At 34.8% G+C, this 25,789-nt stretch overlaps 1 protein-coding gene across 1 annotated transcript in view; it reads left to right on the top strand.

Annotated features, from left to right (window-relative positions):
• Positions 1–25,789, top strand: part of AGMO (alkylglycerol monooxygenase) — a 182,146-nt gene that overhangs the window by 104,794 nt on the left and 51,563 nt on the right. The window contains exons 4-5 of the mRNA XM_022587407.2: positions 1,170–1,273; positions 16,446–16,541. Of these exons, the coding sequence (XP_022443115.2) occupies positions 1,170–1,273; positions 16,446–16,541 (200 nt within the window). The remainder of the gene's footprint in view (positions 1–1,169; positions 1,274–16,445; positions 16,542–25,789) is intronic.

Below are 25,789 nucleotides of genomic sequence, written 5' to 3'. Positions count from 1 at the left end.
ATTTCTAACAAATTGTTCTGCCATGTGCCATGTATTTTAACTATGAATATATGGCAGCTGCAGAGACCAATAACTCAGTATTTCCACTTTTAGGTTCACTGTTCAGTTCCCATGCATCCAAGCCTAAAAAATTTTAAATTTCTAATCTATACTGGCAGGGATACAATTATCACATCATATGGTTAATTCTATCTCGTGTATTTGTAGCAAAGGACAAAATATAAGTTAGTTTCGCTAAGAGCATACTTTCTTTTACTAAAACAGAATATATGGCATTTTGATCTGTAATTCTGGTAGGAATTGAAAAATGAGGGCAGAATGAAAAATGTGGGCTTGTTTTCTTAAATTCCATATACTTAGGTGGTTATTATAGTGGCACATTTGCTGTAGAAAAGGCAAGAAACTCTCCTTTAGGTATATATGAATCTCAAGACAGTGCGAGGGCAATTTACATAATGTTCGGTGAAAATTAACAATTTGCATTTTCTTTTTTATTTTGAGGACAAACAGCAATTATGTGGGACAATTTTAGAAATGGTATACTGTTTTGGTGAGGTATGGGAAGAACTATATGTAACTATTAGTTATTAATATATATCTGTAAATAAAACTGAAACCTTAAATCTTAGGGCCAGATGTTATTCTGCTTTGCCTCTTATTCCAATAGACAGATTTTGAAATTTCTTAAAACGCCATTAGGGAAGAATATTATGAAATATTTCATTCCAAAATTTATACACCAATTTCTCCCATCAGAGTACTCTTCTTTAATTAGAAATATGTTATCACATGCTGAAAAATTATCACAAGGCATTGACTGTATTTGTTACAACATTACCAGTTGGCTTTTATGATTTGTCACATTGTAATATGTTAGGAAAGTGTAAAGTTTGGAAGTCATTTCAGTTTTCTGAAGGCATTTAATTATATCATATACACTATACATATTTATTGGCTATGTTTCAATTTTTTATTTCTTTGTAATTTATACCATCTCTGCTTCCAAAAATGATTTGAGGCAGCTCATTTTAATTATAATTATATTGGCTAGGTTTTTCAGAGATGTTCGAGATTTTTCTTCCTCACTCAACAGAGCAGCATACATAACTGAAAATGAAAATTGCTTTGTTCTTATTGTCATGGCTCATTTCAAATTGTGTGTTTTGCAGAGGTTAATATTATGTGGGCTGCACACCAAACACACCACAGTTCAGAAGACTATAACTTATCCACAGCGCTGAGACAATCTGTCTTCCAACTGTACACTTCCTGGGTAAGTTTATGAAATTGAATAAAGGTGATAATATAATTTCATTTAGTCGCAACTGTTTCTGTTTCCTCCAAGTAAATGAATAGAAGCTGTTTTACAAAAAATGCTTCTTTCTCCTCTGTAAGGCCAGACACTAAAGTGTTTCCTTCTCCTCTGTGAAGCCAGACACACATGAAGGAAGTGGTTTTTTCCAATGGTAGTCTTTTACTTGAGGCCCCAAAACTCACGGTGAGAAAGTGGCTGGCTGTTCTTTATTTACTGTCAACTAAGGAGTGTGACATATAGACAATGTATCTCAATTCAAATATATGCAAAGATTTCATTACAAACTTTTAAAAACAGTTTTTAAAAAATCAGTTCCCATTTCTGCATGCTTGAGTAAAATCTAATTAAATTCTTTGCTTTTTATCTATGTATTAGCATAGTTAGTACAATGCTCAACAGAAGGTTTGGCTCTAAAGTATTTTAACATAAGGAAATGACAAGGCTAATGAATACCAGAAATTGCCTCTAGTTCTAAGATTCTTCTCATTCTCTGGGCAAACCTGATCCACTTGGTATCAGACCTCATCTGTGATTGTCCCTCTTTAGCTCTTCCGAGCTGTCTAAAGTACTGCTGCTAAAATGCACCTTGAGCTAGAAAGTCAGAGTTATCAATGTATAAGTGCATTCATCAATAGCTGTTTACTAATGATAAATTACAATGATAATAATACAAATGTTCATCTGTATGGTTCTTAATAGTTTGCATGTATAATACTTCTATTAGATATGATTATTGAATATTTTCTATGTGCCGGACAATCATCTAAGACCTCTTTATGTATTAATTCATTTGTTTTTCATGACAACTTCAAGGCATAGGTACTAGTATAACTCTCATTTCAAAATGATAACTGAGTCCATAGTTTAGTCACAAAACTAGTAAAGGGAGGAGTAGAGTTTGAACTCATTCAACCTGGCTGCAAAGATCTTAACCTCTACACTAAATTCTCTTCTATGTACCTCTGTATTGTTTTTCACTTATGTCATATCTTTTGATCCCTGCCCCCCGTGCTATGCTAGATCAAGTGTTACCATTATCAGGTACCTGTAGGTCACTGAGGTTAATTACACAACCAGTAAGTGACAAAGTCCCATATTTGAAATCAGATTCTTCATAATCAATAGAAAGATATACTGGCATGTGTTCTGACCCAAACAGGAGCATAGGCCATACAAATGGATAAGCCAGTGGTGGCACTAATACATTTGCTGCAAAGGATATTGAAGGAAATCCACCCCCTGCTCCCCACACCATACACCTATGTTACAGCTTATATTAATTTCCTAGGCCTGTTGTAACAAAGTACCACAACCTGGGTGGTTTAGAACAACAGAATTGTATTGTCTCACAGTTCTGGAGGCCAGAAGTTTGAAACCAGTGCTGGCAGGGTCATGGTCCCTCTGAAGACTCTAGGGGAGCAGCTGTTCAAGTCCTTTCTCCTAGCTTCTCCAATCTTCACTCCCCATGGGAGTCTGATCTTCACATGGGGGTATCCCTGTGTCTGTGTTCAAATTTCTCTTTTTTTATAAGGACACTAGTCATGTTGGATTAGGAGCCCACCCTACTCCCTTATGACCACATCTTAACTAATCACATCTGCAATGATCCTATTTCCAAACAAGGTCACATTCTGAGGTATTAGGGAATAGGATTTCAACACATGAACTTTAGAGTGACATGATTCAATGTATAACACAGCTCTAAGCAATATACATGGAAAAGAAAGAAAGATAGATAGATAATTTCCCCCTCACATCTTCTATAGCCAGCTTGTGCTGGAACTTTAGAAGGTTGAAAGTAGAGGAACATACTACCTATTACACAGCTGTATATACCTCAAGACTGGTCCAGTGAATGGAGGGAAGGACAGACTCCTGACTGGGGAGGAGAATACTGTCCACCCTCCCTTCTTAAGGAATAGCTGCATTAATACAAATTGCTATTATCCTATACAAAATAGGCTGCCTATATGACTGATTAAAATAATAATCTCAAAAATATTTATTCTCTCATGATTTATATATTACTCTTTCCATAAGGTTAACTCAAACCACCAGTAGTTACATTTTGGGGGGGAAAGTCTCCAAGGGATGTAGCTATGTTGGAAGTTGCTCCAGGGAAATCAGTGTCATTAATGAGTTAATTATCTGAGGAATGATCAAAGGAAAATTTTCTATCTGAGCATCAGAGATTTCAGAAATAGAAGAAACCTGGGAGATACGATATTTAAATCATCTATTTTTAAAGCTACAAAATGAATCTCAGGGGAGCCCACCCATCATCCAGTATTGAACATTGTTGGTTGGAACAGTCCAGACATCTTACTCCCATCTTTATCCTGGTCTAGCTTGTGTCCTTTCCCCTATTATATCAATGCATCCAAAGATACAGATTAGTGAAAATTGAAGTGAAATGCAGGTTCACGCCTATTTATTGCCAGACTAAATTCCCTTTATAACCTCTTATCACTTTGCCAAAGACACAGAAAATATGCTGAATAAGTAAATGAGCATTGGGAATGCATTACAGCTGTTAATTTGGGGTGGAGATGGGGAGGGAGAGAGGATTTCCAGTATGGGACATGAAAGGTAGAGATTGTCAATCAGCCTGGATTCTTGGTTAATATTTGTAAGTGTGCCAGAAGATAACTTGGATGGTTTCAGGATCCGTGATGGTTGCCAGTCTGTGATAGGTCTTTCTAGACATTAAAATCAGAGTTGTCAGGTCTCTTCATTTTCTTTGCATCTTTTGTAAGGTTCTTTTCATCGATACAGCTATATAAGGCATATAATTTGGTAGCTACTAAGGTAACAATGTATTTTAGAACAAATAATAAATGGGTCATGTCTTTGGAGAGAAAATTGATTTGTGAAATGAAAAGAAAAATTAAGCTCAGAGTGCTTTTCTTTGACATTACTATGAAAATTAGGGTGGCAGGCCTGTCATTTAAAGTAGTTAAAGATGAGAATTTATAACCATACTTTTTGCATTTTTTAAATCCAGTTTTAGGTGATTTAACATTACTTATCCCCAAAGAGCTACAATTAGTGGAGTAACTGTTTTTCCCCAAATTATTGATTTTTTTTTTTATTGAAGTGTAGTCAATGTACAATATTATATGTTACAGGTATACAAAATAGTGATTCACAATTTTTAAAGGTTATACTTCATTTATAGTTATTATAAAATATTGGCTATATTCCCTGTATTTGTTGGGGAAGCTAGTAGAGTAGTCGTGTTCAGGCTTCAGAGGCCACACTAGGCCTCTCTCTGACCTGACAATGACACTAAAGCTGGCCGCATGCCAAACTGCTGAGCTACACCCAGGCCAAAGGGGTGGCGCCAGCACACACTGTAAACCACTAGATAAGATAGAGAGTAAGTCCTGGGACTTCTTGCACCTTGAGGGTCTGGCCAGCCCCTGGGGATCAAGAACATTCCAAGACTTATGAGTTAAGACCAAGGCATTTATGACAGTAACCAGAGCTGCAAACTTGCATGTAGGTTGATTGTTATCAGCATGCGGCCTGGTGCTAAAAACTGGGCTCCTTCGAGTGGCAAACTGAAGTCTCACCTGTGGGGTGGATGCACCACCCGGGACCCTTCCCAACTGGGACTTCAGCTTTCTGTTACTTGGGACTTCCCAGCTGCTATTTGAATCTGGATGTAGGTGTCGGACCAATCTGGTGATATATACTCTGTTATGTCTCTCTAATACTTTTATTCATCCCCTTCTAATGCCTGTATATTGAAATTAAGTTAAATAATCTTCTATTAAAAAATTAATTAAGTCTGCTCAGTTGTGTGAGATGAGTGGTTATTTTGCCAGTGAATCCAACGAACCTTGAAACAGAAAGCAGGATTTCAGCAAAACAGCATTGTACAGTATATCCTTGCTTATTTTGTACAATTATAGTTTATACCTCTTAATCCCCTATCCCTATATTGCCCCTTTTGGTAGCACCTTTTTAAGTGAGGCTTATTCATTATAATTAATTATAATAATTAATTATAATAATTGCAATAATTAAATATATGGTTTTGCTTGCTACTTCAGTCTTTTATCATAAATCTTAATATAATGCCTATATTAATTATATATATTAAGTAATTAATATAATGCCCTATATTGCCCCTTTTGGTAGCACCTTTTAAGTGAGGCTTATTCATTATAATTAATTATAATAATTACAATAATTAAATATATTAATATTAATTATAATAATTAAATATATGGTTTTGCTTGCTACTTCAGTCTTTTATTATACATCTTAATTAATATAATGCCTTAAACATGATAGTCTCTCCACTTTGCAAATAATAAAATGTGTCTAGACTCATGAATATTATGTAACATATAATAGGGTAAAGGTTAACATCTCATTTTCTTCCAACTTTATAAATAAAATATCTGAATGCTACAGCTTTATATTCAAAACATAGTTATAGAAGTGCTCAAAAAATAAAAGAATGGGATAAGTCAAAGGGTTACAGGAGCCAATTTGAAAGAGCTCCCAATGGCCAAAATGTGGAACAATTTGAACAACAAAATATATAACATAGTGTGAAGTTATAATCCAAAATATAAAATAAATATCTTCGAAATCAGTCCACATTGACATAGATAAATGATTAAATACATAAATAAATAGGAACAAATAAATGGGAAACGAAATCCCCTAAAGAATTTCAAGAGAATTTCAAATTATATATGTAGATACTGCCCCCATCCAGGAAATGGAGGTTAATACCTCCTTTATCATTGCCCTTTGAATGTGGACTCTAGTAACTCCTTCACAAAGAATAGAGTATGGAAAGGGACAAAGGGTGGGGTGGAAGTGGAAGTTTAACTTTAGAGTGGAGAAACTTAGCAAACACAATAAATCGCGGGTCAAAGTTTACATCATCAGGTTGTATTGGTAGCAGGTACCCTTTGATAAGATGTGATAAAAATATGCTGTTGGTATGTACCCTATGACAAGATGCATGGGAATGGACCTTCACCCCTGTGGTCTTTGTCACCAAAACCCATAACCCCAGTTTAACCATAAGAAAAGACATGTGTCAAACCCAAATTGAGTGACATTCTACAAAATACCTAACCAGTACTCGAAAGTGTAAAGGTTATGAAACACAGAGAATGTCTGAGAAACTGTCACAGATCAGAGGAGACTATAAGATACAAAACTAAATGTAATGTTTTATCCTAGATGGATCCTAAAGCAGGAAAAGAATATTAGGGGGGGAAGAAAAACAGAACTAATGAAATCTAAATAAGGTGTAGAGTTTAGTGGAGTTTAGTTAAAAATAATGTACTGGGCTTCCCTGGTGGCGCAGTGGTTGAGAGTCCACCTGCCGATGCAGGGGACACGAGTTCGTGCCCTGGTCCGGGAAGATCCCACATGCCGCGGAGCGGCTGGGCCCGTGAGCCATGGCCACTGAGCGTGCGCATCCGGAGCCTGTGCTCCGCAACGGGAGAGGCCACAACAGTGAGAGGCCCGCGTACCGCAAAAAAAAAAAAAAAAAAGAAAAGTAATGTACCACTGTCACTTCCTTAGTTGTTTCAATGCAGCTTAGTAATATGTTAACAATAGAGAGTCTGGGGGGAGCAGGGGAGGTAATGTGGCAACTTCCTATATTATCTTTGCAACCCTTTTGCAATTATAAATCTATTATAAAATAAATAGTTCATTAAAAGATAGAACTACATGTCCATACCTGCATTTTCAAACTCAGAGCCACTGTAGATCATATACCAACTCTAGAAAAAAACAACTTAGATCTAGCCATTAGCAATAGACATTGATTCCTGGAACCCCCTAGAGTATCATAAAGAACAATGATTCAGCCATGCAATTGTTAAACTGGCTGTTGTTCTAAAGTAGCTATGTTTCCATTCTTAATCTCTCAATCCAACACTCATTTTCCAAAATGTCAGCTCTGAACAAGCTAAACTCCTTTATTGCTGTTAGAAAGGAACCTCATAGAGTCCTTATCACAGGCAGAGCTGGTCTAAACCTGACACAGCCTGTTTCCAATCTCATCTTCCACCCTCCCCCATTGTCACCCCATCCAGTTTAACAATTAATTTTCAATTCTCTAAATCTACCATGACACAATGCCTTGACATTTTATTGAACATACAGTTATCTCTGCCTAGAAAGTTATTTATGCTTTACCTCTGATTGTTATATCCTTCAAGATTCAATTCATTTCTCTTTTACAGCCACCTTCCTAACTTCCCCCAGGTCACTTTTTTTTTTCTTTCTGTCCTCCCATAAAGCCTTGCATATTCTATTATAATACTTACTTGCATTGTTGTCTTTCACACCAGCATGTAAACTTTGAAGGAAATGAACCTACTTCTATTTTTTCACTGTTACATACTTAGCATGTATAAAGTGCCTCATGCAGTCAGTGCTTAATAAATGCACATAACATGAATGAATGAAGCAAAAAGTTTAATAGTTGTCAAAGAAATTATTTTTCTAAGTTACCTAGGGTAAGACCAGTGTGTGACATAATTTAAATCTGTCATTCATTTAAATGTTTATGATCTAACAGATCCTCAAAAAATTAGAGCACAGCGTAACTTAATTATTTTTTGGAATAAAATATATTTTAACATATTTGCATGACATATGAAGCTGTTGAATGGGAAATAGTACGCTATCTACATTTCAGTAGGTGAGTATTTCTTTTAAAAGCAGTAAAAAATGATAAACAGTTTAAATGACTGGGTTATGTAATTTTTTTTTTAGCTCTGTAGTATCTGTCAGAGGTACTTGTTTTTTAGGTTGTTATTATCAATATTACAAGAATTAGTAAAATATGTTTAGAGCATATTAGCAATCTAAAAATAAGTAAATTTTAACCAGTAGCAGAGGAAAGACATACAGTTAAAATACCAATTTGTGAAAACCTTTATATCTATAAGTTAGGGAATATGTAAATGTATGATGATATTATTTTTGAGCATAATAATTTCAAAATACATATTAATTTCATTGAGGAAACAGTAGAGAACAACTCACTTGGAAGAAAGAAGTCTGGGTTCCAGCCTTAGATCAGTTATTAGCTAGATTTGCCACACTGAACCAATTAAGTAATGTTTGAATCTCAGTGATTTTGAACATGAAATTAGGTATTAATATTTGCTCTGCCTTCTCATATTGTTATTGGAAGATCACCTTAAATAATGTGTGTAAATTCTTTAAATTCTTTGAACTATATGAAGTATGATTTACATGTATAATATTGTTTTTATATTACACATAAAACCGCAGAAGAACTTATAGTGAAATCTCAGAACTTTTTATTATGACATACTCTCTGCCAAACTACATAAGCAAAGACTATTTTTCAATATATGGGAGTTGGAGTTATATAAAGATAAATGCGAACAAATAAAGACACAAAAAACTAACAACTTTGATGTAATGCAGTCAAATGCAGTGGGGATAAAATTCTCACAACTCTTATGTCACAGAAGGAAAACATGCCTTGAGCCTCCCATGAAGTAAAAAAACACAAAACTTCTCTCAGGACCTTGCCTCAGAACTCCAAGGCATCCCTTCACCACCCTCAACCTCCATTCAAAGACATTAGTAAGACAAAGTTTATGTCCATACATTAAATAAAAGAAGCACTTTGCCAGTTTGTGTGTTGACCAGTTTTAGATCCTTGATTCTAGCACAGATCAGCAAAATGGAACTATTCTGGTGCTTACCAAGCCATTTTTAAATTTGGTAAAAATAAAATTTTCCCCTGATTTTTGATATTTTTCTTTACAGAAATCTGATAGTCACTTGTAGTCCTTATAATGAAGGATAAATAAGGGGTATCATAGTGAAGACCTCTACATAAAACAGCATTATCTTATTGGCATTTAAAAAAAATGTTCAAGTGGCTAAAACACTCCCTTTACATGTTATTTTTCTTGTTTTGAGAAACGCATCCACTCCTGTTTTTTTCTGTATACACTTTTGACTGACAGAGGTCTTCATGGTGGCAGAGGTTGGGGATATGAAGAGAAGTAAGACATGAGCTTTTGTTCTTAAGGTGATTGCTTTCCTTGGAGGGATTCAATCAAGTCTACAGCCATTGTAATACAAATTGTTAAGGATTTAGAGAGAGATGTCTGCTCTGAGAACCAAGGAGGGTCAAGTGAAGCATCACAGAAGAAACGAGGCTTGAGCCCAATCTGTAAGAAGAAAAAAATTTTGCCATGAATATGGTTGTAAGTGGAACATTATGTAGAAGGAGAATGTCTGTGAAAACACAAAATTATAAACAAATATTATAAACGTAGGGAATGGCAAGTAACATGTATGGTATGTGTATTATTTTCTTAGAACTGCCCTAACAAAGTACCAAACACTGTGACTTAGAACACCTGAAGTGCATTGTCTCACAGTTCTGGAGGCTAGAAATCTAAGATCAAGGTATCGGCAGGATTGGTTCCTTCTGAGGGCTGTGAGGAAGCATCAGATCTACAGCTTCTTGTGGTTTGCTGGTATTTTTTGGTGTTCCTAGTGTTGTAGATGTATCACTCCGATTGCTGCCTCCCTCTTCACTGAAGTTCCTCCTGGGTTCATGTCTGTCTCTGTGTCCAAATCTTACCTTTTCAGGGGACATAATTCAACCCATCACAGTATGAGTATGGCTAGAATACAGGATGTATAAGAAGGCGGAATGGGGAAAAGGGGAAATGGCTAAAAGCACAGAAGTGGGAACAGAAGGGTGGGCCCAGATTTCTTAAAGAAGACTTTCTAAGTGGAAACACAAGCACTTTCTCCAAACATAACAATTTAAGTAGATGCATTTTAAGGACGGAGATGAGTACTCTATCTGCAATCAGAGGTATTGGCTCTCTGTCATTGCTAATCACAGACTTAAGGAATTATTCAATCTTTAGTTTCTCAATTCTCAAGGAAAATATCTGTAAAGTATTACAGAAATAAACAAGAATCATAGAAGTGCAGCTATTAGTCAGGTTAAACTACTTTATTAAAATAAAGTAGACATGAATCTGGAGCTCAAAAGATTTTTTAAAAAATATTTCTTTCAAAGTAATTATACCCTTGAGCTTCAGCCATTTTGCTTACAGCTTATTCATGAACAGCTCTCCTCTGTCAACCCCTGCTTTTTCTCCCAACTTGTCATTCCTCGTGGCTTTCCTTCCTACTTCATCTAACCTAAGATGCTTAATGCCCATGATGCTAGCAAACACAGGCTACCTCCTTCTGCTACGTCTGCCCTTAAGTCCCCAAGCCTTGCTTGAATCTGGTCACTCACCTGCTTCACTCCCACACCCAGCTTGCTGAGCACCATGGGTGTCCTCCATCACCAGCTGGGAGTTTCGTGCCCCTCCACGAATGGCTTCCGAACCCAAATGAGCTGTCAGTGCTGCTAACCAAGCCATAAACATGAGCCTCTCCCCTACCTGGGAGAAGCCTTTCTAAAATTCCTCAGTCTCCTCAAGATCTTTCCACTGCTGCACCTGTTTGTCAGCCAATAAATGAATTTAAAACTTCACAGAGAAATTCGTTTTTCTGGTTTTCCCTCTCTCTATTTCTGTTCAGATATTTTCATTAAGATTTGTGAATTCACAAGTACATATACTTAAAAAAATTTTTTAATTTAATTTAATAAAAAAAATTTTATATTGGAGTATAGTTGATTAACAGTGTTGTGTTTGTTTCAGGCATACAGCAAAGTGATTCAGTTATACATATACATGTATCTATTCTTTTTCAAGTTCTTTTCCCATTTAGGTTCATAGATAACCAACAAGGACCTACTGCATATACTTTACCTCTAGTTTTGCAGAAAATGTTCACCTCTCTTCAGTAGGTCTAATCCTTAGATTGGTGACATTGGTCCTACTGTGTTCCTCTGTTGGACTTTGTCCTGTCAATGACTCCTGGCATTTGTCCCTCTTCCTCTCAACTGGCTCCTTCTGAATATACCATAAATATGTTCATGTCTCTCACATTAAAACACACACACACACACAATATCTCCTCCCTCATCCATATGTTCTATTCAAGAAGTACCTCCAGCTCTCTCCTTCCTTGTTCTTGGAGAAAGAGAGAAGTAAATCAAACCTACCTCTGTTTCGTCACCTCCTTTGAATGATTCTTCAACTTACTGAGGTTTGCATTCCAGGCCTACTGCTCCACTGATCCATAGCTGCAAATCCAGTGTCGTTTTTTAGTTCAGTTGATATTTTCGGGACATATTTGCTTCCTTAACAGCTTTCTTGGAATATTCCTCAAGGGCTTCAACACAGTATACCTACCCTAAGATGAACTTTATAAATCTACTCTTCCTCCTGTTCATCATCTTGGTGAACAACATCACCCTTCACACAAGCCAGGTATCTGGGTGTCTTCTAATTCTCCTCTGTTTCTCTCATTTCCTATGTTTAAATAGTTACCAAATCCATTGGTCTCTTGTATATATTCTGCCTCTCCATTCCCATGGCTGCTGCTGTGGTGAATGTGCATGATTTTTCACTGGGCTATACAAATAGGATTTCATACCACTTTTATATTTCTTAAAAGCTTAAAAATCACACATTAACTACTCCCTCCTGGCCTAGGATAAATCCAATCTCCTTAGAATGGCATTAAAATGCTCCCTCTCTGGTTTGACCAATGTCTAAATTATCTTTTGTTTTTGTTTGGCTGTGGTGAGCCACAGATTCCCCAGAGCCTTCCTGATGAAAGCTATAGATTGTTTCTTTAGAAAATCACACATTTCCCCCATACATACAAGTTCACACTTTATTATAGTCCTATCCAGGGGGTTCACAGACTCCTTAAGATCTATCCATGAATTCCATGGTTCCCCCCAATCTCTTGCCCATTCTCTAATGGCTTCTGCAGTGCCAGAATACTCACGGTTCCCCCTCAAGGCCATGTTGCTTTTTCCTTCGTGATGCTTCCTCATACAACCCCTGCCTGCCCCATTTGCTTGATGAACAGAATAAAACCCACTCATCTCCTCCCCATTAGCCTAAGGTCATCTCTAGACCTATCTTTATTCTCTCTTCACACATACAGGTTTGTGTTGTTTTTCTCCTTCATGACCCTATTATATATGATCTCTATTAAAAGATAATAAAATAACCTGAGGTAGATAGTGTAATTTAAGGCAAAAGAGCCTTGGAGTCAGAATAACATGGGTTTGAATGCACGGCAGAAATGGATATATTCGGGAAACAGTATAATATCCTCTGGCCCAGGTACTAAGAGTTTAAGTTTGAGGAAGGAAAAATTTCTTCTGACAAATTAGTACCATCTGAAGCTTTATGATGGAAGTGGCATTTAAACCAGTTTTTAAAACTGTATAGGATTTGGAAGTAGAGAAGAAGATAAGAATTCTCAGAACTAGATGACATTTACTAAGCTGATTTCAATTTTAGAAATTGGAACCTTAATTGTATCATTAGACTCTTTTTATAGTATTATATTAATCACAAGAAATTAATTTTAATATGATTCATGTGACTTACTCCCTGACATATATCTTTATTTCTTATTAGAAATGTTATTTTTTGTAATTGATGTTGAGTTCATTTTTCTAATTGTAAGTTCATCATTATATTTACTGATTTGTAAGATTTGAGACATTGTTTTATCAATTTTTAAAAATTGAAGTATAGTTGATTTATAATGTTTCAGGTGTATAGCAAAGTGATTCAGTTAAATATACATATGTGTATATATACATATGAGTATATATATATAAATATATCCACATATATAGATACTTTTCCACATTCTTCCCCATTATAGCTTATTATAAGATATCGAATATAGTTCCCTGTGCTAAAGTAGATCCTTGTTGTTTATCTAATTTATATATAGTAGTGTGTATCTGTTAATCCCAATATCCCAATTTATCCAAACCCCCTCCCCCTTTCCCTTTGGTAATTATGTTTGTTTTCCATGCCTATGAGTCGATTTCTGTTTTGTAAATAAATTCATTTGTATCACATTTTTTGTTCCACATATAAGTGATATTTATCTTTCTCTGTTTGACTTACTTTACTTAGTATGATAATCTCTAGGTCCATCCATGTTGCTGCCAATGGCATTATTTCATTCTTTTTTAATGGCTGAGTAATATTGCATTGTATCAAGATACCACTCTTCTTTATCCATTCATCTGTCGATGGACATTTAGGTTGCTTCCATGTCTTGGCTATTGTAAATAGTGCTGCTGTGAACATTGAGGTGTATGGATCTTTCAAATTAGAGTTCTCTTCAGCTATATGCCCAGGAGTGGGATTGCCGGATCATATGGTAACTCTATTTTTACTTTTTAAGGAACCTCCATACTGTTCTCCACAGTGGCTGCACCACTTTACATTCCCACCAACAGAGTAGGAGGGTTCCCTTTTCTCCACACCCTCTCTAGCACTGATTATTTTTAGAGTTTTTTATGATGGTCATTCTAAGCGGTGTGAGGCCGTACCTCATTGTAGTTTTGATTTGCATTTCTCTAATAATTAGCAATGTTGAGCATCTTTTCAGGTGCCTGTTGGCCATCTGGATGTCTTCTTTGGAGAAATGTCTGTTTCTGCCCATTTTTTGATTTGATTTTTTTTCGATATTGAACTGTTTGTATATTTTTGAAATTAAGCCCTTGGCAGTAGCATCATTTGCAAATATTTTCTTCCATTCCATATGTTATCTTTTTGTTTATGGTTTCCTTTGCTCTGCAAAAGCTTTTAAGTTTAATTAGGTCCCATTGTTTATTTTTGCTTTTGTTTCCATTACTCTAGGAGGTGGATTCAAAAAAATATTGCTGCAATTTATGTCAAAGAGTGTTCTGCCTATGTTTTCCTCTAGGAATTTTATAGTATCAAGTCTTACATTTGGGTCATTAATCCATTTGAAGATTATTTTTGTATATGGTGTTAGACTATGTTCTAATTTTATTCTTTTACATGTAGCTGTCCAGTTTTCCCAGTACCAGTTATTGAAGAGACTGTCTTTTCTCCATTATATATTCTTGCCTTCTTTGTCATAGATTAATTGACTGTAAGTGTGTGCGTTTATTTCTGGATTTTCTAACCTGTTCCATTAATCTATGTGTTTGGTTTTGTGCCAGTACCATACCGTTTTGATTACTGTTGTTTTGTAGTATAGTCTGAAGTCAGGCAGCATGGTTCCTCCAGCTCCGTTCTTCTTTCTCAAGCTTGTTTTGGCTATTTGGGGTCTTTTGTGCTTCCATGCAAATTAAAAAAATTTGTTCCAGTTTTGTGAAAAATACCATTTGTAATTTGATAAAGATTGCATTGAATCTGTATATTGCCTTGGGTAATATGGTCATATTAGAATACTGATTCTTCCAGTTCAACAACATGGTTCATCAAATACGTTTTTAGGAAATCTTATGGGAAATTCCTTAAGAAAGTGTTCTATGGACTAACAGGCTTGTGGTTTGTACTAGCATGATAAAGTCTCTGAGAATTTCTATGGTAAAGAAAGTTCACTTGCCTTACTCAACTCTTCACAGTTTATCTGATGATAGAACACCCTTTTCCATAATAGCTGTTGTTATCTCAAAGGACTATTTCTTCACACTTTAAGGAATTATAATGAACTATAAATAGTCATCTTGTATGAACTCTTTTTCCAGAGATAACTATTTATTAAGCATCAAGATAAGTTTGTTCTATATTTTTAATTACATCTCAAAGTTTCCAAAATATTCCTTAACTTAAAATACTTAAATCATTGGTCATATATGTGTTTCAAATATTTTTTTCACCTGTTGTAAGAGAACTATATTAATATATTCTCAAATCAAATCACAATATTAGAGATTTTTTGGAACTAAAAAGATGGCTAGATTTCAGATGGTCTTCTCCTTCACCAGTCATTTGAGGAAACTGGAGCCTAGATAAGTTTAAGAAATTTGTAAATATTGCAGAGCCATTCTGTAGTAGAATGAAGGCTTAAAAGGGAATGTCTTGAGTAAGAGCCCAGTGTTCTTTTGTTGTTCACTAATCTAATCCATTGCTTAATAATGAATTTATAAATAATGAAACTGATCCTGTTGTGATGACAGCTAAGATTTTTCATGACTTAAAGTTCGAAACAAAAACTATAAGAATTTATGGAAATGTCTGATTTCAAATATATCCTCATTACTAAACGTTGTTGAAATGATGTTTGGCCTAATTGGGAACAAAAGCTTTAAAATAATTCAGAAATAAAATTGTAGTATTCTGAAAGCATGTTTTTAAAATATCTCATCTTTTGGAAATAATAACTTTATAAACCCCAAAATGTAAAGTCGAAGTCTGATTCTTTTTCTTCCTATTTTGTTGTTTAGTTTTTCATTTAATAAAAAGTTTTCTTACAACATGAAACCACTCTTGGGGATCAAAGTCATTGGGAGAACACAGCAGATTCTGCTTACTCGTTGATTCTAACCAGTGGTCTACGAATAAGTTGTTTTCCCAAGGCAGAGGCATTTCCGTCTGTTAGGAAATAGGGACCTTCAAAACTTGTTTCCACAATGGCACAGTATCATAGCTCCTTCTTTACTAACTTTGAAAAAAAAATCAGGAGATATTGTCAACCACAAAATAATAAAGTAAAATTTAAAAGGGAAAATGTATTCTTTCCCCTTCTCATATGAAGTTACTGTCTTTTACTATAATTGCATTTCGTTACTCAGAATGCCATAATAATACAGTGTCTAGGAGCTGTCAAGGTATAAAGGCACATGCTCCTACATTTCTTTTACTTAAAGAAAGTGTGTATTTTTGTATATATTAAAAAACCTCTTTACTTCCAGGAAATACACCCAACCTTTTCAAGATTAAGGAAATAACGTACATTGTATGCTTTGTTAACAAGACAATATTAAATGTGAAATAGAAGTCCAGTGGACTTAGCCCCAACATGTCTATAACTTTATCACCATGTGGAAAAATTAATGTTGCAAGGTCAAACATGGCAATAAAATGTACAGAATAAGATATATTTGCTAAAAATAAGGCATATTTGCTGAAGGATAGACTCAAAATATTGAATCATTAGTGATAGTGTATGTTATGTTGAGAAGTCCTATGTGCAAATTTATAATGTTTTAATCTTTCAGATATTCTACTCTCCACTGGCCCTCTTCATACCACCTTCAGTCTATGCTGTTCATCTTCAGTTCAATCTCCTCTACCAGTTTTGGATCCACACAAAGGTAATTTTTTTTCTTAAGTTTTATACCTAAATAGCCTAAAGCAATGTCCTAGAAATCCACTAGCAGCTGATTTATTGTGTAAGAAAAACCTTTGTTTGCCTTCTTTAAGGAGAAACATGTGTTCATTTTTATCCCTTTTTACTGAATATATATTGCAACGTTTATAAGAAGCAATGAGGCCAGTTGGTCTCAATTAAATAAAATAATTTTTGAAGTGTTAAGTACCAAAATGTTTTAATACTGTACTCAATACAATATCTTCCTGTATTACAGTTTATTAAACATAAAGATGTTGAAATTCATTTCAATTTAGAGATATAAATTTATATATATGTATATATTTGTGAATATTTTGTTTATATATTTAATATATACTAGTTATAATAATTTATATGTATAATATAATTTCTTGTTATATAATGAACAATATTTAATTATATAAGATATATAATGTTTATACATTTTAATTTATATATACATATATATATCAATCGATGGAAACTGCTTGAAAACTCCTTGAAAAACATTTAATGCTTAAAGAAATTATCTAAATATCTTTTGATTGGAAACCTTTCTCTAGTTTTAGAGTTTAGGTTTTATTTAAAGAGTGTTCAATAAGTTTTTTCTTCCAGAAAAGTGAACAAATATAATTTCTTGGGTCTTCTGTGGTATTTCAAATTGTCAGACTTGAATGTTTGCAGATAGATCATTAAGCAACTGATTGTTTTATGAACTATCATATTGATCTGGTTGTTAAATACCAAAAATCACAGACCCTGAAAAGTTCTTACTTATGCACATTAGAACCCTTTCAAGCATTTGGTATTTATCGGAAGCCTTTTGAAGTTCTAGAGGAAGCATGCTGACAGGTGTTGCAACTGGTTGAACACTACCACAAATCACAGCTGCATTAGATGCCAAAGCTTGATACAACAAAGTGCATTATTTCATTAATCTGCAGTATTTCATGCTACTGATTTACTTGGAATAAAGAGACTGTTACCATGACTTTGGACGTATGTGGCATTATTTGAAGATCTGTCATGAAATAGTATTGCATTTTATGGTAGCTGACATACATCAAACAGTCAATACTACAACCATCTGAAAGAGTTGTTGAGGCCAATTCTGACTCTAGAGGTCAAAGACAAATTTGTTTAAATCAGTGGAAGGAAGCTTTCTGATGATTTACATGGAGGGGTTAAAGGAGAAATACATTTTTATAGCAGCTCTGCTCTAGGTCATGCCATGTGTTGGGTCTGGTATTAGTCTGGATACAGAATAATGGTGCCTAAGTAACTTTCGCCTTTTCCTGTGGCCCTCCGAGAAGTCCATGAGCCAGGGCTTGAGTTCTACCCTAAGAAGTAAATGGGGAGTAGAGGAAAGCCAGTGGTCAGACATTTTTTTTAAGCTCAGAAGCTCCATGTGGCTTCATTCTAACTTGAAAGCAATGCATTAGAGCCTCTCACTTGTGTTGTACTTTAGACTTTTGCAAGTACTGTATGCGTATAGTTACTACAGTTCAGAAGTAAGAGCATACCTTCTGAAATTAAGGTTTGATTCTTGGAATTTTAAATTATACATTAGCTGTGAGTACATTTCTAAAATTTTTACAGCTGTATACTTAATTGCATTAATTGTTATAGACAGCATACTACCATTTGTTTACTAATAACAGAACCACTCAGGAAGTAGAGCCAAGACATTTGTAGCAGTGGCTGCTTCTGGAGAGAGGAGCAAGTGATATAAAGAACTGGAGTGAGAAGAAGGCTTAACCTTTTTAAAAGAAAAAATATATATTATCATGCTTTTGCCCTACTTTTTAGAGATTAATACATATTAGATTAAGAAATAACAAATAAAAACTGAAAACAGTGGCCTTCAGCCTAGAAAAATACCCACTTTGTGACTCTAAAATATGTTAGCCCCTTTAGGCCACTTTGGCACTGTTTAATTTCAGGCATCATACTTGGGTCTCCATTCACAGAAACAATATATGAGCCATAGATGTGGCAGTGTTGACCAAAGAGCCCTGTACATACCTGGATGGAGGTTTGATTTCTTACAGTTATTTCACTTCTGCTGACATCCATAAAATCACTTTTCATTGAGGGGAATCTGGCCTAAAGGAAGTACGATTTTCTAAAAGTGAAGAAAAGTTTATTCACTTCAATCAGATGAGGATAAGAGGAAGAAAAAAAACTAACAACATGGTTTTGAAAGATTGTAAATGAGAGATAAAGTAAGTCATATAACAAACTAAAGAGTTTATAATGAAATTTTCTGCTTAGTTTTGAGTTACTTCAATGAAGAAACAATAGCATCTATCTCTTCCCTTTTTTGAAAGTTACAAAACATTCTGCTTAAAACTGTACACTGTTGCTTAATTTTTATGACAGTGTTTTTGTTTATTGTTCATTCATCTAAAGTGTCTGCAGTTCATAGTCAATTATACACTTTCCTTGTGAGTTTGCTAAATGTAATTAGAAAAATATTTAATACATGTTTTAAACTTAGTAACTATGGAATATTGGAATTATTTTTTAAGATATTAGATGATATTTGGGTGTCAGCTGATTTAGATAATACAGTAACGGTAGTAACTTTATCTGTTACCTTTGGTTTAACTTAAATTTCCTATCATATTGTTCATATACATATCAGATGATGCCTGAGCAGAGAAATATAAAAATAATTACTTGGTATTGAAGATTTGAACCATATGATTCGATGACTTTTATAGTGTTAAACTGAAGCTTCTACATGGAACATTATTTTCAGTTACAAACATGAGTGATCTGTTTATGTACTAATATGGACAGATCTCCAAATAAATCAAGTTACGTAACAGGGTATAGTGTATACTAATATTTATATGTTAAAAAAGAAAACAACTCTATGTTTTATATGTTCACATATGCCTAAAATGACAAAACTGTTTTCCCAGGGGAGAGATATTTGGGATGGCTGGCAGATAGGATTACAATGAAATGTTAACATTAATTTTACCCAGTCTAATGTGGGTTAAGAGCTATCTTTTGGTGGTAATACTTCCCTAATAACTAATGATGTTGAACAGTATTACATGTATTTATTGGACACTCATACATTTGCTTTAACTAATTGTCTGTTCAAACTCTTATTTTTTATTAAGTTGTTTGCCTAATTGACTTGTTGAAATTCTTTGGAGTTTCTAGATATAAATCAATGTCAAATATATGTATTTTAAATATGTTCCCTCAGCTTGTAGCATGCCTGTTTATTTTCTTCCTGATGACTTTTCATGAAAAGAAATATTAAATTTTGAAGATTAATTTATCATTTAAAAATTTTATGGTTACTTTTGTTGTATTTTCTCTAAGAAATATTTGACTATCACAGACTTTCAAATAAATTATCTTAGGATTTCTTTTGGAAGTTTTTCTCTTTGGGTCTGTAATATTGGAACAAATTTTTGTGAATGGCATTTGGTAGGGGTCAAAATTCATTATCTCTATGCACACATCCTCTTACTCCAGGACTATTTGTTGTGGAGACTTTCTTTTATCCATTGAGTTATTTGGGTTCTTTGTTGAAAAGAAATTGACCATATATGTGGTTGAATCTAATTTTAGTCTTCTCTTTCATTGATTTATTTGTCTCCTCTTATACAAATCCCTCACTTTTATAGATTACTATATCTTTATAGGAAGAATTGTTTGTACAAGTTGTAAACTAAAATTCTCTAGGATGTCTCCCATGTATGATTTTATGGCCTTTTTTTTCTTTCCTGTATTTATGTTATTTATTTACTTTTCTTGCTTTATTGGTTAGAGTTCACAGACTGTACACTGTTTTGTTAAAAAAAAAAAAAAAAAAAAAAAAAAACGTGTCCCCTACACTGGCAGGTGGATTCTTAACCACTGTGCCACAAGGGAAGCCCTTTTTTTAAAAATTATCACCCTTCATTTTTCTTTTTTTTTTTTTAACATCTTTATTGGAGTATAATTGCTTTACCTGTTATGTTAGTTTCTGCTGTATAACAAAGTGAGTCAGCTATATGTATACATATATCCCCATATCCCCTCCCTCTTGCATCTCCCTCCCACCCTCCCTATCCCACGCCTCTAGGTGGTCACAAAGCACGGAGCTGATCTCCCTGTGCTATGCAGCTGCTTCCCACTAGCTATCTATTTTACATTTGGTAGTGTATATATATCAGTGCTACTCTCCAACTTCGTCCCAGCTTACCCTTCCCCCTCCCCGTGTCCTCAAGTCCATTCTCTACGTCTGCATCTTTATTCCTGTCCTGCTGCTAGGTTCATCAGAACCATTATTTTTTTTTTAGATTCCATATATATGTGTTGGCATATAGTATTTGTTTTTCCCTTTCTGACTTACTTTACTCTGTATGACAGACTCTAGGTCCATCTACCTCACTACAGATAGTTCAATTTCATTTCTTTTTATGGCTGAGTAATATTCCATTGTATATATGTGCCACATCTTTATCCATTCATCTGTTGATGGACACTTAGGTTGCTTCCATGTCCTGGCTATTGTAAATAGTGCTTCAGTGAACATTGTGGAACATGTCTCTTTTTGAATTATGGTTTTCTCAGGGTATATGCCCAGTAGTGGGATTGCTGGGTCATATGGTAGTTCTATTTTTAGTTTTTTAAGGAACCTCCATATTGTTCTCCATAGTGGCTGTATCAATTTACATTCCCTCCAACAGTGCAAGAGGATTCCCTCTTCTCGACACCCTCTCCAGCATTTACTGTTTGTAGATCTTTTGATGATGGCCACCTGACCAGTGTGAGGTGATACCTCACTGTAGTTTTGATTTGCGTTCTGTAATGATTAGTGATGTTGAGCATCCTTTCACGTGTTTGTTGGCAATCTTTATATCTTCTTTTGAGAAATGTCTATTTATATCTTCTGCCCATTTATGGATTGGGTTGTTTGTTTTTTTGATATTCAGCTGCATGAGCTGCTTGTATATTTTGGATATTAACCCTTTGTCTGTTGTTTTGTTTACAAATATTTTCTCCCATTCTGAGGGTTGTCTTTTCGTCTTGTTGATGGTTTCCTTGACTGTGCAAAAGCTTTTAAGTTTCATTAGGTCCCATTTGTTTATTTTTCTTTTTATTTCCATTTCTCTAGGAGGCGGGTCTAAAAGATTCTTACTGTGATTTATGTCCTAGAGTGTTCTGCCTACTTTTTCCTCTAAGAGTTTTATAGTGCCTGGCCTTACATTTAGGTCTTTAATCCAGTTTGAGTTTATTTTTGTATAAGGTGTTAGGGAGTGTTCTAATTTCATTCTTTTACATGTAGCTGGCCAGTTTTCCCAGCACCACTTATTGAAGAGGCTGTCTTTTCTCCATTGTATATTTTTGCCTCCTTTTAAAAGATAAGGTGACCATATGTGTGTTGGTTTATCTCTGGGCTTTCTATCCTTTTCCATAGATGTATATTTCTGTTTTTGTGCCAGTACCATACTGTCTTGATTACTGTAGCTTTGTAGTATAGTCTGAAGTCCAGGAGCCTGATTCTTCCAGCTCTGTTTTTCTTTCTCACAATTGCTTTGGTTATTTGGGGTCTTTTGTGTTTCCATAAAAATTGTGAAACTTTTTGTTCTAGTTCTGTGAAAAATGCCATTGGTAGTTTGATTGGGATTGCACTGAATCTGTAGATTGCTTTAGGTAGTATAGTCATTTTCACAATGTTGATTCTTCCAGTCCAAGATCATGGTATATCTCTCCATCTGTTTGTATCATCTGTAATTTCTTTTATCAGTGTCTTATAGTTTTCTGCATACAGGTCTTTTGTCTCCTTAGGTAGGTTTATTCCTAGGTATTTTATTCTTTTTTTTGCATTGGTAAATGGGAGTGTTTCCTTAATGTCTCTTTCAGATTGTTCATCATTAGTGTATAGGATGCAAGAGATTTCTGTGCATTACTTTTGTATCCTGCTACTTTACCAAATTCATTGATTAGCTCTAGTAGTTCTCTGGTAGCATCTTTAGGATTCTCTATGCATAGTATCATCTCATCTGCAAACAGTGACAGTTTTACTTCTTCTTTTTCGATTTGGATTCCTTTTCTGTTTTTTCTCTGATTGCTGTGGCTAAAACTTCCACAACTATGTTGAATAATAGTGGTGAGAGTGGGCAACCTTGTCTTGTTCCTGATCTTAGAGGAGATAGTTTCAGTTTTTCACCATTGAGAACGATGTTGGCTCTGGGTTTGTCACATATGGCCTTTATTATGTTGAGGTAGGTTCCTTCTGTGTCTGCTTTTTGGAGAGTTTTTATCATAAATTGGTGTTGAATTTTGTCAAAAGCTTTTTCTGCATCTACTGAGATTATCATATGGTTTTTATCCTTCAGTTTGTTAATATGGTGTATCACATTGATTGATTTGTGTATATTGAAGAATCCTTGAATTCGTGTGATAAACCCCAGAAGATCATGGTATATGATCCTTTAAATGTTCTGTTGGATTCTGTTTTCTAGTATTTTGTTGAGGATTTCTGCATCGATGTTCATCAGTGATATTGGCCTGTAGTTTTCTTATTTTGTAACATGTTTGTCTGGTTTTGGTATCAGGGTGATGGTGGCCTCGTAGAATCAGTTTGGGCATTTTACTCCCTCTGCTATATTTTGGAAGAGTTTGAGAAGGATAGGTGCTAGCTCTTCTCTAAATGTTTGATAGAATTTGCCTGTGAATCCACCTGGTCCTGGGCTTTTGTTTGTTGGAAGATTTTTAATCACAGTCTCAATTTCAGTGCTTGTGATTGGTCTGTTTATATTTTCTCTTTCTTCCTGGTTCAGTCTCGGAAGGTTGTGCTTTTCTAACAATTTGTCCATTTCTTCCAGGTTGTCCATTTTACTGACATATAGTTGCTTGTAATAATCTCTCATGATCCTTTGTATTTCTGCAGTGTCAGTTGTTACTTCTTTTTCATTTCTAATTCTGTTGATTTGAGTCTTCTCCCTTTTTTTCTTGATGAGTCTAGCTGATGGTTTATCAATTTTTTTATCTTCTCAAAGAGCTAGATTTTAGTTTTATTGATCGTTGCATTGTTTCCTTCATTTATTTCTGATCTGATCTTTATGATTTCTTTCCTTCTGCTAACTTTGTGGGTTTTTTGTCCATCTTTCTCTAACTGCTTTAGGTGTAAGGTTAGCTTGTTCATCTGAGATTTTTCTTGTTTCTTGAGACAGGATTGTAATAAACTTCCCTCTTAGAACTGGTTTTGCTGCATCCTATAGGTTTTGGGTTGTCATGTTTTCACTGTCATTTGTTTCTAGGTAATTTTTGATTTCCTTTTTGATTTCTTCAGTGATCTCTTGGTTATTTACTACTTGGTTATTTAGTAGCATATTGTTTAGCCTCCATGTGTTTATATTTTTTTAGTTTTTTTCCTGTCAATCATCAATGATATCTTGTCTCAAAGGTTGTGGTTGGAAAAGATACTTTATAAGATTTCAATTTTCTTAAATTTACCAGGGCCTGATTTGTGACCCAAGGTATGATTTAGCCTGGAGAATGTTCCATGTGCATTTGAGAAGAAAGTGTATTCTGTTGCTTTTGGATGGAATGTCCTATAAATATCAATTAAGTGCATCTTGTTTAATGTGTCATTTAAAGCTTGTGTTTCCTCATTTATTTTCAATTTGAATGATCTGTCCATTGGTGAATGTGGGTGTTAAAGTCCCCTACTATTTTTGTGTTGCTGTTGATTTCCCCTTTTATGGCTCTTAGCATTTGCCTTGTGTATTGAGGTGCTCCTATGTTGGGTGCATAAATATTTACAATTGTTATATCTTCTTCTTGGATTGATCCCTTGATCATTATGTAGTGTCCTTCTTTGTCTCTTATAATAGCCTTTATTTTAAAGTCTATTTTGTCTGATATGAGAATTGCTATTCCAGCTTTCTTTTGATTTCTATTTGCATGGAATATCTTTTTCCATCCCCTCACTTTCAGTCTGTACATGTCCCTAGATCTGAATTGGGTCTCTTGTAGACGGCATATATACCGGTCTTGTATTTGTATCCATTCAGCCAGTCTGTGTCTTTTGGTTGGAGCATTTAATCCATTCACATTTAAGGTAATTATCAATATGTATGTTCCTATTACCATTTTCTTAATTGCTTTCAGTTTGGTTTTGTAGGTCTTTTCCTTCCCTTGTGTTTCCTGCCTAGAGAAGTTCCTTTAGTATTTGTTGTAAAGCTGGTTTGGTGGTGCTGAATTCTCTTAACTTTTGCTTGTCTGTAAAAGTTTTAATTTCTCCATCGAATCTGAATGAGATCCTTGCTGGATAGAGTAATCTTGGTTGTAGGTTTTACCCTTTCATCAGTTTAAATATGTCCTGCCACTCCCTTCTGGCTTGCAGAATTGCTGCTGAAAGTCCAGCTGTTAACTTTGTGGTGATTGCCTTGTATGTTTTTTGTTGCCTTTCCCTTGATGCTTTTAGTATTTTTTCTTTGTATTTAATTTTTGAAAGTTTGATTAATATGTGTCTTGGCATGTTTCTCCTTGGGTTTATCCTGTATGGGACTCTCTGTGCTTCCTGGACTTGATTGACTATTTCCTTTCCCATGTTAGGGAAGTTTTCAACTATAATCTCTTCAAATATTTTCTCAGACCCTTTCTTTTTCTCTTCTTCTTCTGGGACCTGTATAATTTGAATGTTGGTGTATTTAATGTTGTTCCAGATGTGTCTGAGACTGTCCTCAATTCTTTTCATTCTTTTTTCTTTATTCTGCTCTGCGGTAGTTATTTCCACTATTTTATCTTCCAGGTCACTTATCTGTTCTTCTGCCTCATTTATTCTGCTATTGATTCCTTCTAGAGAATTTTTAATTTCATTTATTGTGTTGTTCATCATTGTCTGTTTGCTCTTTAGCTCTTCTATTTCCTTGTTAAACGTTTCTTGTATTTTCTCCATTCTTTTTCCAGGATTTTGGATCATCTTTACTATCGTTATTCTGAATTCTTTTTCAGGTAGACTGCCTATTTCCTCTACATTTGTTTGATCAGGTGGGTTTTTACCTTTCTCCTTCATCTGCTGCATATTTCTCTGTCTTTTAATTTTGCTTAACTTACTGTGTTTGGGGTCTCCTTTTCACAGGCTGCAGGTTCCTTGTTCCGTTGTTTTGGTGTCTGTCCCCAGTGGGTGAGGTTGGTTCAGTGGCTTGTGTAGGCTTCCTGGTAGAGGGGACTGGTGCTTGTGTTCTGGTGGGTGGGGCTGGATCTTGT

This window comes from Delphinapterus leucas, chromosome 9, assembly GCF_059928025.1.
Source record: "Delphinapterus leucas isolate spDelLeu-1000000601 "Yukka" chromosome 9, BTC_Dleu_Yukka2, whole genome shotgun sequence".
In the NCBI taxonomy this organism is placed as follows: domain Eukaryota; kingdom Metazoa; phylum Chordata; class Mammalia; order Artiodactyla; family Monodontidae; genus Delphinapterus; species Delphinapterus leucas.
Note: the sequence above shows the minus strand (reverse complement) of the source record. Positions and strands in the feature narration are given on the sequence as shown.